General features: G+C 45.4%; 1 protein-coding gene across 6 annotated transcripts in view; it reads left to right on the top strand.

The window, feature by feature from the left end:
• Positions 1 to 13,621, top strand: part of PRMT7 (protein arginine methyltransferase 7) — a 44,120-nt gene that overhangs the window by 25,841 nt on the left and 4,658 nt on the right. For all 6 annotated transcript variants that reach the window (XM_038538508.1, XM_038538509.1, XM_038538510.1 and 3 more), the window contains 7 exons: positions 1,599 to 1,840; positions 2,066 to 2,246; positions 7,018 to 7,145; positions 7,575 to 7,710; positions 8,626 to 8,709; positions 9,093 to 9,140; positions 9,782 to 9,871. In XM_038538508.1, the coding sequence (XP_038394436.1) occupies positions 1,599 to 1,840; positions 2,066 to 2,246; positions 7,018 to 7,145; positions 7,575 to 7,710; positions 8,626 to 8,709; positions 9,093 to 9,140; positions 9,782 to 9,871 (909 nt within the window). The remainder of the gene's footprint in view (positions 1 to 1,598; positions 1,841 to 2,065; positions 2,247 to 7,017; positions 7,146 to 7,574; positions 7,711 to 8,625; positions 8,710 to 9,092; positions 9,141 to 9,781; positions 9,872 to 13,621) is intronic.

Genomic DNA, 13,621 nt, shown 5'->3' with positions numbered 1-13,621 from the left:
GAGTAATCAAGTGTTGGCCTGGCATGTGAGAGTGTTTTCAATAGAGGAGATCAGCACAAAGATGGGAGGATGAGCTGGTATGGTGTGAGTTGTTGGCATTGTGGGTGGTGTGGGAGGTGGGGTTAGGGCTCAGTTTGGGGAGCTGGGCAGGACTAGACTGAGATGGGTCACTGTGTTGCAGAAGGCAGTATAGTATCACAGGGAAGGTTTTAAGCAGGGGATTGACATTGGATTCACTTAGGCAGGCATGTGGAGAGCATTTGGGGTGCAAGATCAGGGACAGGAAGACTGGTGAGAAGTGGTAGGAGTCATCCAGGCTCTGGAGTTGAGATGGGTCTCAGCTGAGACCAGAGAAATGGTCATGGAGAGGTAGACTTGCCGGGGAGGAAGGTGCTCAAGGACTTGGTAATTCCTTAGATGTGGAGGCATTGAGGATGATGCCAGGGTTTGGGGCTTGGGTGACTGGATTGGATGGTGGTGCTCCCTATTGAATGAGAAGGTGGGAGGAAGACCAGGCTTGGGAAGGAAGAGGAGAGGTAAAGATGATTTGTTTGGTTTAGACAGAGTTTGAGCTATCTGAGGGTCAGACAAATAGGACCAAGAGGCTTTTGGCTCCATGGTATTTGGTAAATGAAGATGGACTGAGGTCTGTCAGGGGAGAGTGTATGGAAAGAGAGAAAGGTGGGCCGGACCAGGACTCTGGGGGAGTCCTCTCTGTGAAGGGTGGGTAGCGGAACCACAGCCTTGTGAAGCAGCCAGAGGGAGAAAACCATAACTTCTCATCCAGAGCCATGCCTGGAGACATTTTTTGGGTCACAACTGAGAGGGGGATGCTATTGGCATATTGTGGATAGAGGCCAGGGACATTAATGAACAAAGTATGGTGTACAAAACAGCCCCACAGCAAAGGATCATCTGACCCAAGATGTCTCTAGTACTGAGGCATGGAAACCCCGTGCCTGTCATTTCCCTGCAGGAGTAGCTGTGATTATCCTCTTCATGGCTGGGACCAGGTGCCTGGTGTGCAGAGGCTGTTGGGTGAAAGGATGAGGTACGAGGGAAACTGGATGAGGCCCTGCGGCCAGAACCAAACGAGGACAGTGGTTGGCAGTGCCCTGTGAGGCCAGGATGTCAGGTTACCTGAGGGTGGACATTTATCCATCGGGCTGTGGATAAATAAAAAGATTCTGGTGTCTCGGTGAGAGTTGTGCTGAAGAGAAGCTCAGAGCCCAGTGCCAGAATCACTGTTTAGCAAGACTTGGACTCTTTCTTCAAAGTTGGTGTGGGAGTTAAGCAGCATGATGACAATTAAGGATTATTTTTGGAGTATTTAAGAGTGTCAGGTAGTTAGGAACTTATCTGACATAAATCATTTTAGGCATCATGTGTATTTTTGAAACCTGGTCCTTTTTTTTCTTCCTCAAGCACATAAGGCCAAAAACAGTTCACTGTCCTGACAGTGGTAAGGCATTAGATGCTACTAAGCCAACCTGATATTAAGGAACAAGCCTCTTTTGATCACTGAGAATTGCTGTGAGTTTATTTTATATATACTGGTTTATTTTTCTATACTTTTTTTTTTTTTTTTTTTAACATAGGAAAACTGTGAAGCAGTGCCTCACAGAGCAACTGTCTACGCTCAGCTGGTGGAGTCCAGGAGGATGTGGTCATGGAATAGGCTCTTTCCTGTCCATGTCCAGACCATCCATGGAGAGCAGGTCATAGTTCCGCCCTTGGAGCTGGAGAGGTGCCCTGGTGCACCCTCTGTCTATGACATTCAACTGAACCAGGTGTCATCCACTGACTTCACCGTCCTCAGTGATGTGCTTCCTATGTTCAGGTACCAAAGAGCCGCCCCAGGCCACGGTGCTTTGAGATATTTGGTGGAATTGGGGTCTTTAGAAGTTCTTTATGAGTGAAAAGGAAATCTAGCTGATGTCACCTGCTTCTGAAGGGAGGAGTCTGTTGCAAACAAGTCTCATTGCTGGTGATATCACCTTAAAAGCTAAAAAAACAGAGTGCATGAGCTTGAAATATGTTTAAGTTGCTGCATCTTCTTCCACAGTGTGGACTTTAGCAAGCAAGTCAGTAGCTCTGCAGCCTGCCACAGCCGGCAGTTTGAACCCCTGGCATCTGGCCGAGCTCAGGTGGTTCTCTCCTGGTGGGATATTGAAATGGACCCCGAGGGGAAGATCAAGTGCACTATGGCCCCCTTCTGGGCACACTCAGACCCAGAGGAGCTCCAGGTAAGAGGCGGGAGTTGAGCATGTTTTTATGTAAATCAGGAAACTTGTCCACTTTAGGTTGTGGAAAAGTAGCATGTTGAACCCTAAATTCACAGGAGTTTAGAGACAGAAGGACTGTGTCAGGATTAATGTCAGAGAAGGTTTTTTTTTTTTTTTTTTTAATTTACTTTAGAGAGAATAGGGAAAAAGGGGCAGAGAGAGGAGGAGAGCAGACTCCACACTGAGTGTGGAGCCTGACACAGGCAGTCTCACAACCCCAAGATCATGCTCTGAGCCGAAATCAAGAGTCGGATGCTCAGCTGACTGAACTACCGAGGTGCCCCTGTCAGAGAAGAGATACAAAACAAGAACAACAAAAAGACAAGGCTACCTATCCTAAGATACAAGACAGACCTCTCCGCTGAGTTCAGGCGCAGCACTAGCAGACATGGGGTCACGGGAAAGCTTTGGTGTGCTGGCTCTCCCTTGCACAGCCAATGTCAGAGCCTCTACACCTTGCCCCCAGGTAATCCCAGGATGCCTCAGATCAGCCTGGAATGGAGGACTACAGTTTGTCTACCTGTCATTTTCCATGACTTCAAAATTTTTCCAGCTTAATAGTGGGTGGAGGATATGAACTAGGAAAAGATGACTGTTTTAACATGTGAACAGTTGTTTGGCCTCACTTATAAGAGCACTGCAATTGTAAACTACAGTGAGATATTATTTTCCACCTGTTAGTGATAAAGTTCAGAAAGTTTGGTGATGTGCTCTGGGTGAAGCTGTGGGGGAAAAGTAGGCCAAAGAGCATCAGATCTTCCATGGAATGCAGGGAGGCTCAATCCATTACCATGGGAAGGGACACCACTTCTAGACATTTAGGCTCTGGGTAGATTGGCATATGCATATAATAGTGTGTCAGGATATTCACTGCAGCCCTGACTTAGTAAAAAAAAAAAAAAAAAAAAATAGCCTAGAATAACCTAGAGGCCACTAGTAGGGGACTAACTAAGTCTCTTGTGCTATATCCATTCAGAGGGTGAGGCAGATCCCTTAGCACTGATAGAGAGCAATCTCCAGGATGGTCATTAAGTGAAACAAAAGCAGCGGTGTGGAACAGTGTGTGGCACGACAACATTAGTATTTTTAAAGATGAGAATATATGCGTTCCCGAGTTTACGTGTGTGGTAGGTGTGTTTAAGAATATCTTTGGAAGGGGATCCCTGGGTGGCGCAGCGGTTTAGCGCCTGCCTTTGGCCCAGGGCGCGATCCTGGAGACCCAGGATCGAATCCCACGTCGGGCTCCCGGTGCATGGAGCCTGCTTCTCCCTCTGCTTCTCCCTCTACCTGTGTCTCTGCCTCTCTCTCTCTCTCTCTCTCTCTCTGACTATCATAAATAAAAAAAAATTAAAAAAAAAAGAATATCTTTGGAAGAAGTCACAGAAATTGGTAAAAGTGGTTGCTTCTGGGAAAGGGGCTGAAGGTTAGGGGTGGAAAGGAGACTTCTTTTTCACTCCACCCTTTTATATCTTTTGAATTTTAACTCATGTGCATGTGTTGTCTCCTTCCTCTACACACACTCAAAGGAGAGAAAGTGGGAAAGGTACTTCAGGGCTGAGGAGTCAAACTTTCCTTCTAATGAGGGAGCAGAAGGCAGACTGAGAACAAAACACAAGCTGACACTTCACAATCCCTCCCACCGCCCACCCCCAGGTGGGATATGTGTGACATTCCTCAGCACTCCTGGCTACCCTAAAGCTGAGGGAAGGAAAAATAAGTGGTTAACTAATAGAGATCACCGTCCTGCAGGATGAGAGTCTCCCTCTCATCCCTCTCCCACAAAGCGTCTTAGTGATTTACAAGAGGAAAGCATTCTTTTTTTTTTGTTTTTGAGGAAAGCATTCTTATCAATAAAAACATTTTTTTTTTAAAAAAACATTTTTATCACTAACCTAAATTCCAGAAAGAAACTCCCAGCTGTCTAATGTTAATGCTTTACTAGAGGGAAAAACAACCTCAACTTGGCAATGGAGAGGCCCCCAGTATCTTGTAGGCCCTTGTTAGCATATAGAAGTTCTTTTGAAACCTCTCTTTTTCCTTACCTCCCCCAACTCCCAAGTATATAATCAGCCACCCCTCACATCCCTAGTGCAGCAGCTCTTTCTGCCCACAGGTCCTGTCACCGTGCTCTAATAAAACCACCGTTTCACACCGAGGATGTCTCAAGAATTCTTTCTTGGCCATTGGCCTTGGACCTCACCAACATCACCAACATTTCCAAAAAAAAAAAAAAAAAGCATCACTTCTCTATGTGGGAGGCCTTGGGCACCATTCTCTCTGTATTCTGTTGTCCTTTTACTTGTTTGGGCCCTGGGTTTATCTTGATTGCTGGCCTGATTCTAGGTGTACACAGGATGACATCAGTGGGATGGCCTTCGCTGCTCCCCTGCTCTCCAAGTTACTGCTTAGGCCAAAGAGTCATGACTGCTGCAGGATTGCAGTTGGTTTCCCCCACCCCTGGGCATGTGAGGTCCCCCCATCTCCCCTCTACTCTCCAGTTGCCTGGCCCTCTTCAGGCTATGTGAGTATTTGGGGGCCAGAAGGGGTGATCAGAATTCACCCACAGAATTGAGATAGACACTGGGCTGCTTTCTTCCTCTGTCGGAGTGTGATGGACACAAATTAGCATAAGAATATAGAATGCTAATACTTCATTTACGTATCTTCACTGTGCTACTCTATATTTTCTCCTCCAATCTTCTTACAAGAGGTGCTGGGTAACCACATAATGCCCAAACTGAGACTGAGGCCAGACCCAGTGATTGGAGCAGGGCCTCATGTGCAAGCAGCAGTGCTGGATGTTTGTCCCAGGTCTCCTGTGAGGTGTGTATCCTTCGTTTACCAGCGGTGACTTAATGGATTGTTAGAAATTTGAAGAGCTACTAATGGATCTCCCTCATGACTTCACTAAACTGCTCGTGGGCTGAAATACATTCAGTCTCTCACCTTGGCCAGTAGGTTCTGTCAACAGCCCTTTAGGGTCAGGACCTAGGAGGACACAATGGTCAGGGAGTGTTATGGGAGCTCCGGAGGGGTTGGGGAAGACTTCTCTTGTCTTTGGGTCAATTTGCATAGTAAGCAATGAACAACAGGTTTCAGAGAGTCTATTTTTCCCTCCTTGTTAGTGTTTACTTTTTCTTTTCTTTTTTCTTTTTTTTTTTTTTTTAAAGATTTTATTTATTTATTCATGACAGACACAGAGAGAGAGAGAGGCAGAGACACAGGCAGAGGGAGAAGCAGGCTCCATGCAGGGAGCCCGATGTGGGACTCGATCCTGGGTCTCCAGGATCACACCCCGGGCCCCGGGCTGAAGGCAGCACTAAACCACTGGGCCACTGGGGATGCCCAGTGTTTACTTTTTCTACTGTGTCTAGTTATACCATTTTCTAGCTTTTATGTTCAAGTAGACATTTTAGATACCTGGGAATGTCATTCACCTGCCTTTCAGTTAAATTCAAATCTGGGTAGGGTGGAATGTGTTCCTGAGTAGCGGGTTGGTGTCAGCTCTGTTTGCATCTGCACCCAGTGGTGCTCTGGAGTCTCCCAGGGACCAAGTTTTTCTTAGTTCCTGCCGACGACAGAGAATGAGCAAGCACACACTTAATCAAAATTGAGCCAGGCACCTACTTTTTAGAATAGTTCTTTCTTTTTTAAAGAGAGGCTTAAAAAATGGAAAAATAACAAGAGGCTTAAGGATGATGAGAGTAATAAACCTCCTTATGTAAAACAAAAATGAATTCAAAGTTACTCGGGGTCCTATCACTGCAGAGAACGTCCTTCTTTTGATCTCTTTCCATATGCACAAGTATTGTCAGTGTCAATTCCTGTGTTTTTGTGCTGCATCGGTCTTCAGTTACCATTTTTAGTGCTGCTGATACTCTGTATAAAGGCCTGTAGGTCCATTTCTGAGCTGCCTGACATTTGGGTTGGTGCTGGTTTTAGTAAGGCTGTTCATATGTAGCTTTTATTCTTTGTTTTTTCTTAGCAAAGTATCCTGTGTGGGGGGTTTATAGTGTTGAAAAGGAACAACACAGCTTATTAAAGGTTGATTCTGTATCATCATAAAGTATGTTTCACAATTTAAAGTATTCCAGGCCTTTTAAAAACTATATTGTTTTAAACATGGGGCTTGAACTCACGACTCTGAGATCAGGACTGGAGCTGAGATCAAGAGTTGGAGGCTTAACGGACTGAGCCACCTAGGTGCCTCTAGAAACTATTTAATTCAAAAGAATAAACAGAACAAAACCTTTCTGTACTATTTTCCCCACTTTTTATTTTGAAAATTCTAAATCCAGAATAAATGAAAATAAACACTGATATGCCCTTTACCTAGAATTACCAGTTGTTAACATTTGCTTTCTCTCTCTGCCTCCATTTTCCCTCTCTTCTTCTCTTCATTGCATGTACACACACACACACGTGTGAGGTAGAGGTGTGCACATGAACACATGCACATGGGACAGAGACTGGAGACCCCCTCTCCTGAGCCCCTCTTGAATATTGCTGTCTTGGGCTACATTTATCCTTCTAAAGCCAGCAGTGTTCCAGCAAGCTTTCTGGCCATTAGCCTCTCTGACTTGAGAATTTTCTTTATTTCTTTGACAAGAGTAGGCATCTGTAGTCCATGGCCTGGTCTCCCTGCAAGTGGATTTTTTGGCTTGGATTTTGACTCTTGGATTAGAAATGTTGCTTTTTTGGAGGACAGCTGATTCTTTCTTCCCTTTTTCAGTGGCGGGACCACTGGATGCAGTGTGTGTACTTCCTGCCACAAGAAGAGCCCGTTGTCCAAGGCTCAAGCCTCTGCCTGGTAGCCCACCACGATGACTATTGTGTATGGTACAGCCTCCAGAGGACCAGGTATGCCCTGGATCTTAGTGTGGGTAGTGTGCACTGGGCTGGTGTCATTGTGCACTTATATAAGTTCACCTTAGAAACCCTGTAGAGGCTCAAGTGGGCAGGTTTGCGTCTGAACATAATAAAATAAGAGCAAAAGTTTGTGACTGAATGTGTTAGCATCCACTGTCATGTACTCAGAAGAGGCTGCCCCAGGTATAGAGCCCCCATTTGGAAGAGACGTAAATGAGAAATCTTGAAATGGGGGGCCCTCCAACCTGTAATGCCCATCTAAAGCCAGTTCCTAGACTCATGCCCTCTAGAGGATGTGCATATGCTCACGATGGCCCATCTGTTTTACCTGGGAAGACTCCTGTGCCATGCCTTCATGCCTGCCAGTTCCTAAAAGATCATGCTCATGATATATGTCTATCTGTTCATTTCCTGGCCCAGTGCTGAAAAGAATGGGGGAGTTTACCCAGCACGCCCTGTGTGCGACTGCCAAGCTCACCTGCTCTGGAACCGGCCTCGGTTTGGAGAGATCAATGATCAGGACAGAACTGATCAGTATGTCCAGGCCCTGAGAACGGTAAGTGTCCAGCCTCTCAGGTGGTTATAGGTAAGAAGGAGTTTGTCCCATGGACCCCAGCTCATTGCTTGCTTATAGTTCGTTGGTTTTGATTACTGTGCTCCCTAGTCTTCAGATGGCTTCTAGGTGGGCCCTCAGGTGATGAGGCAGGGAGGATGTTACTGGACTTTGTGAGGGCTTGTTCTCTGCTCTCCTGTGAGAGCCTCTGCCTGAGATCCTTACCCTGGCCCCTGCCTTTTGTTCTTCTAAACACTTGGCCTTTGTGGTCACTAGCAGTTCCTTGAGTGATCCCAGTAGACTCAGCCACCTGTTCTTCCTTTCATCTGCTGCCTCCTAATACTCTCAAAAATATATATCTGTTTTTTTAACTCTCCTGCCTGAAAACCTGTGTTCCCCGCTGCCTGTAGCAGGGGTCTCTCAGGCCAGGACAACACAGGGTTTGGAGGGGTGTCTCTTGGACCTCTTGGAATTGTATGCAGAAACGTGTGTACGTATGCGAATCGATGCATTTTTGCAGGAAGGAAGAGCCCAACTGTCTTAAGTTTCTCTCAGAGGGATCTGGGACATAAAAAATAATTCCTGTCTTTGGCAAATCACTCGACAGACCCACAACTGTCTGTGCTATGACCATAGATGGGGAGATGGCCTCCAGCAAGTGGGGCAGATCTTCAGTAGGGCCTTCTAGGACAGCTTGAGGAGAGCTTTCTCTGACAGTGAGGTCTGGGTGGAGAGAGGTGGGTGAGTGGATACATTGGAGAGAAGATCCAGCTGGGTGTTGAGTGGTTAGAATTGGATTAAAGGATCACAGAGTGAGTTGGTGGGGTCCGGGGAAGGGAAGCATTTCTGTTAGTTTGCCAACAAGAATTTCTTGACCTATTATAAGAAAACAGGAGTTGGGTGGTTCTTTTTCTGCAGATGCTGAAGCCAGACAGTGTGTGCCTGTGCGTCAGTGATGGCAGCCTGCTCTCCTTGCTGGCCCATCACCTTGGGGCAGAGCAGGTACTGGACATGCGCCATTCTGTCAGCTTCCTGAAGGTGGCTCCTTAGTTTGACTGTTACGTGGTCTGGGTACACAGTTCTGTGACTCAAGCTCTTTGCAAGCACAGCTGTCACGGGTGCGGGGGCTTTGGGGCTTATTGCTCTGTGTGCAGGCAGGAGCCAGGCTGTAGCTATCCCCATGTAGCTGCAGCTCTGGTGACGGAGTCTGTACCTTGCTAGGGTCAGTGCTGAAAGAGGGGGTGCTGTCCCTGTGGGTCATGAATACCGGTAGACCTGGTTGGGTGGTACCTTCTGCCCTGGAATGGTCTTGTTGGTGTTTAATCTTTAATTTCTTTTTCTATCAGTTGAATCTCCTACCACTAAGAGCATGGTATTCTCTTTAGGTGTTTACAATAGAGAGCTCAGCAGCTTCGCACAGACTGATGAAAAAAGTAAGTGGTGATTGTTGTTACCGAAATAACGAGGGGACCAGGCGAGCCTGCCTTCCCGAGTCTGGGATTGATTGCTGTGTTCTGTGTTGGCACTAAGGGAGCAAGTGAGAACTCCCACCTTGAGAGCTGGCTCAGAAGTGTTCCTGGGCTGTCAGTGGATAGCAGCAAACATTCAGACTCTGCTTTGTTTTTTTATGGCTTTTCTCCTCACTTCACATAAAGCTAACAAAACTAAAATCTTTGCAGTGATACAACTGAATTTATGATTTGTTTCTGGGACCCAGTGCCCAGGGAGTCACTGCTCACAAGCTGGCCTGACTGGTTAGTTCTGTGATGGTGTTTCTCCCCCGGCCAGTGATTGGTTTTGATTTCTTTCTCTCTGAAGGAAACTCCCAGAACTACAGTCCTATTGCTGAGTCCTGCTGTTATACCTGCCGGAGAAATTTCTTTTGCTGTTATAGCATTTTGTTAGTGCTCTCATCCTTGGTGCACAGGAAGCCCCTGGAGGAGAGAGTTTTCACAAAGCAGTTAAAAGTGGTGCTCTAGAACTATTTAACCAGAAAACTTCAAACAGACAAGGCAACTTTGAGATGTTTTTTTCTGGACAAAAACAATACTTTCTATTTTTTTTTCTTGTTAAGATTTTCAAGGCTAACCACCTGGAAGATAAAATTAATATAATAGAGAAACGGCCTGAGTTGTTAACATCTGCAGACTTGGAAGGTAAAAAGGTGAGTGGCGAGGGGCTGTGTATCTGCATGGACAGCATAGCACTGACCTGGCCTGAGCGCCCCCCTTCTCTTCTCCCAGCTGGCCCCACACCTCACCTGGCCCCCGTGAGGGTGTGGTGAGGCGTGGTGTAGATGCTTGCTGTGCAGATTCTTGCGTTGCTCTGAACTCCAGCTGATCTCTGCTCCTTCCGAGTGAGGGCACAATGGCTGTGGTGGGATGAATAGCAGCGTCCTGTCACCTCTCTGCCCTCCCCTTGCACAGTGCTCCAGCTCCATCTGCTCCCGTGTTTTCGTTCACCTTTGGCATTTCTGCTTCTTTCCTGCCACCGCTGAGATTGATCTGTCTCTCACAGCTGGTCTTCTGACCCCATCTCCCCTGGCCCTGTGTGCCTCTGAAACTACTTCTTAGTGACCCAAGAAACTAACTACAGTATTCCCACACATTTCCTCTCACCAGCCTCCTGGACCCTTATGACCCAGAGGCCTTCTTAACACATTTCTTTCTTTCTTTCTTTTTTTTTTTTTTTTCACATTTCTTTTTAGGTCCTTAAGAGACTGCTTTATTTTATTTTATTTTATTTTATTTTATTTTATTTTATTTTATTTTATTTTATTTTATTTTTATTTTTGTTTTTTTTTGAGACTGCTTTTTTTTTTAGGGGCACCTGGTGGCTTAGTCGGTTAAGCCTCTAACTCTTGGTTTCGGCTCAGGTTGTGATCTCAGGGTTGTGGGATCGAGCCCTGTGGAGCCCCACCCTCAGCAGAGAATCTCCTTAAGGTTCTCTCTCACCCCCGACACTCCCCCTGTATGTGCTTTCTCTCTCTCAAATCTTAAAAAAAAAAGAGAGAGAGAGAGACTAGTTTTCCAGTTTTTTGTCTTTCTAGCTGCTCCTTCTCAGCTTCTCGTGGGTTTCTTTTCCTTCGTTTGATCCTCTTGTGGCAATGTTCCTTGATGCTTTCTCCTTGGCTCTTCTCTCCTCTCTCTCTGTGGGCCCCTCTCTGGCTGGTCACATCCTTTCCTATAAGGGAATCTTTGGCTGCCAAAGCCGGGTCTGCAAATCTCTTATGTCCGAGTACTGGATAGCTTTCCTTGCATATCCTGCAAGCCCTTCAAGCTGGAACTGATCATCTTTCTTTGCCAACTTTTTTTTTTTTTTTTAAACAGTTTTACTGAGATGTAATTGACATACCATAAAGTTAACCCGTGTCAAGTGTCTAACTCAATGATTTTTAGTAAATTTTTTTTTTAAGATTTTATTCAGGGATGCCTGGTGACTCAGCAGTTGAGCCTCCCAGGTGCCCCTGATTTTTAGTAAATTTATAGAGTTGTACAACTATTTTACGTTTTTAGCTTTAGAGCATTTCTATCCCTAACCCCTAGCCCCAGGCAAGCACTGATTTGGTTTCTGTCTGTAAATTTGTTTTTCTTGGGCATTTTATGTAAGTGAAATAAAACAATACGTGGTCTTTAGTGTTGGGCTTCTTTCACTTGTCACACCTTTGAGATTCACCCATGTTGTAGAATGTGCCGGTATTTTGTTCATTTTTATTGCTGAATGGTATGCTGTGCCACATTTTGTTTATCCATTCACCTGTTGATGGAATTTGGATTGTTCCAAAAACTATTTTTGGCTATTATATACTGCTGCTGTGAACGTTTTCTTTTTTTAGTTTTAGAAGGGAACTGATACAGTTAGATTTTTTAAGTTTAGATTAATTTAAAAGCTTTACTTATTTAAGTAATCTTTGAGTCTGATGTGGGGCTCAAACTTACGGCCCCGAGATCAAGAGTCCCATGCTCTTCTGACTGAGCCAGCCAGGCGTGCCGCCATTGCTGCTTTGAGCATGGATATATAAGTCTTTGTGAGGATATATGTTTTTAATTTTCTTAGATGCTTAGACTTGGGATTGCTTAGTTGTGTGATGTTTTTTAACTTTTTAAGATACTGGTAAACTGTTGTCCAAAGCAACTATACCATTTACATTCTGACCAGTAACATGTATGAAAGTTCCAGTTTTTCTTATCTTTATCAACACTTGGTATTGTCTATCATTTTTATTAGAGTCATTTTAGCAGGTGTGTGATAATATCTCATAGTTTTGATTCGTTTTTGAGATGTAATTCACGTGCCATACAATTCACCCATTTACTTTGTGGAATTTAGTGATTTAGTACTTTCATAAGGCCATACAGTCATCACTATAATCTATTTTATTTTATTTTTTTTTAATTTTTTAAAGATTTTATTTATTTATTCATAGAGACACAGCTAGAGAGAGAGAGGCAAAGACACAGGCAGAGGGAGAAGCAGGCTCCATGCAAGGAGCCCGATGCGGGACTTGATCCTGGGTCTCCAGGATCACGCCCTGGGCTGCCGGCGGTGCTAAACCGCTGCGCCACCGGTGCTGCCCCTATAATCAGTTTTAGAACATTTTCATTGTCCAAAAAGAAAGCCTGTGCCCATTAGCAGTCACTTCCCATTTGTCTCCAATCCTCCCAGCCTCTGGGCAACCTCTGATGTACTTTTTGTTGATGTACAATTTATTGATTCTGAACATTTCACATAAATGGAATCATATGAAGTGTGAGGTCTGTTTGTGACTGGCTTCTTTCAAGGTTCATCCATGTTGTAGCGTAAGTTGGTACTACATTTCTGCTTACGACTTAATATTCCATTGCATGGATAGACCACATTTTGTTTATCTGTTGAACAGTTGCTGGACACTTGGGTTGTTTCCACTTTTTGGTTTTGACTGCCTGCTATCTAAATACTCAGTACAAGTTGAATTCTTTTTTCCTTCTCACAGATGAGAATTAAAAAGATACTCCAGGGATCCCTGGGTGGCGCAGCGGTTTGGCTCCTGCCTTTGGCCCAGGGCGCGATCCTGGAGACCTGGGATCGAATCCCACGTCGGGCTTCCGGTGCATGGAGCCTGCTTCTCCCTCTGCCTGTGTCTCTGCCTCTCTCTCTCTTTCTCTGTGACTATCATAAATAAAAAAAAAAAAAAAAAAAAAAAGATACTCCAGTTTTAGGGGCACCTGGGTGGCTCACTGGTTGAGTGTCTGCCTTTGGCTCAGGTCATGATCCTGGGGTCCTGGGATTGAGTAACACATCAGGTTCCCCACAGGTAGCCTGCTTCTCCCTCTGCCTGTGTCTCTGCATCTCTCATGAATAAATAAATAAAATCTTTTTTTTTTAAAGATTTATTTATTTATGATAGACATAGAGAGAGAGAGGCAGAGACACAGGCGGAGGGAGAAGCAGGCTCCATGCTGGGAGCCCGACACAGCACTCGATCCCGGGACTCCAGGATTGCGCCCTGGGCCAAAGGCAGGCGCTAAACTGCTGAGCCACCCAGGGATCCCCAATAAATAAAATCTTAAAAAAGAAAAAACATATTCTAGTTTTATAAGCCATTGATAATGGTGTACCAGCTAGACTCCAGGTCACTAGAGTGGTGACTAGAAGGGTAAGACCAGGCATTCTTGCCTTGTTCTGATGTTGCAGGGTAGGGGGTACTCAGGGCCAACCTTTTCTATCTTCAGTGTTTCCTTCTGCATCTTCCTTACCTCAGCCAGACACCTAGGTATCATTTGAGACTGGCCCCTCCCTTGATGCCCATCTGCTTGGGCCTAGCCCTGGGTCCCCTATCTCCTCAGCCTCTGCTGCATCTCCCAGTTCTTCCTTCTGTACACTCTCTACTCCTTGCTTGGACCATTGCTGTACTCACCCAAGTCCTAAGTCCTCT

This window comes from Canis lupus, chromosome 5 (assembly GCF_011100685.1).
Source record: "Canis lupus familiaris isolate Mischka breed German Shepherd chromosome 5, alternate assembly UU_Cfam_GSD_1.0, whole genome shotgun sequence".
NCBI classification, from domain to species: domain Eukaryota; kingdom Metazoa; phylum Chordata; class Mammalia; order Carnivora; family Canidae; genus Canis; species Canis lupus.
Note: the sequence above shows the minus strand (reverse complement) of the source record. Positions and strands in the feature narration are given on the sequence as shown.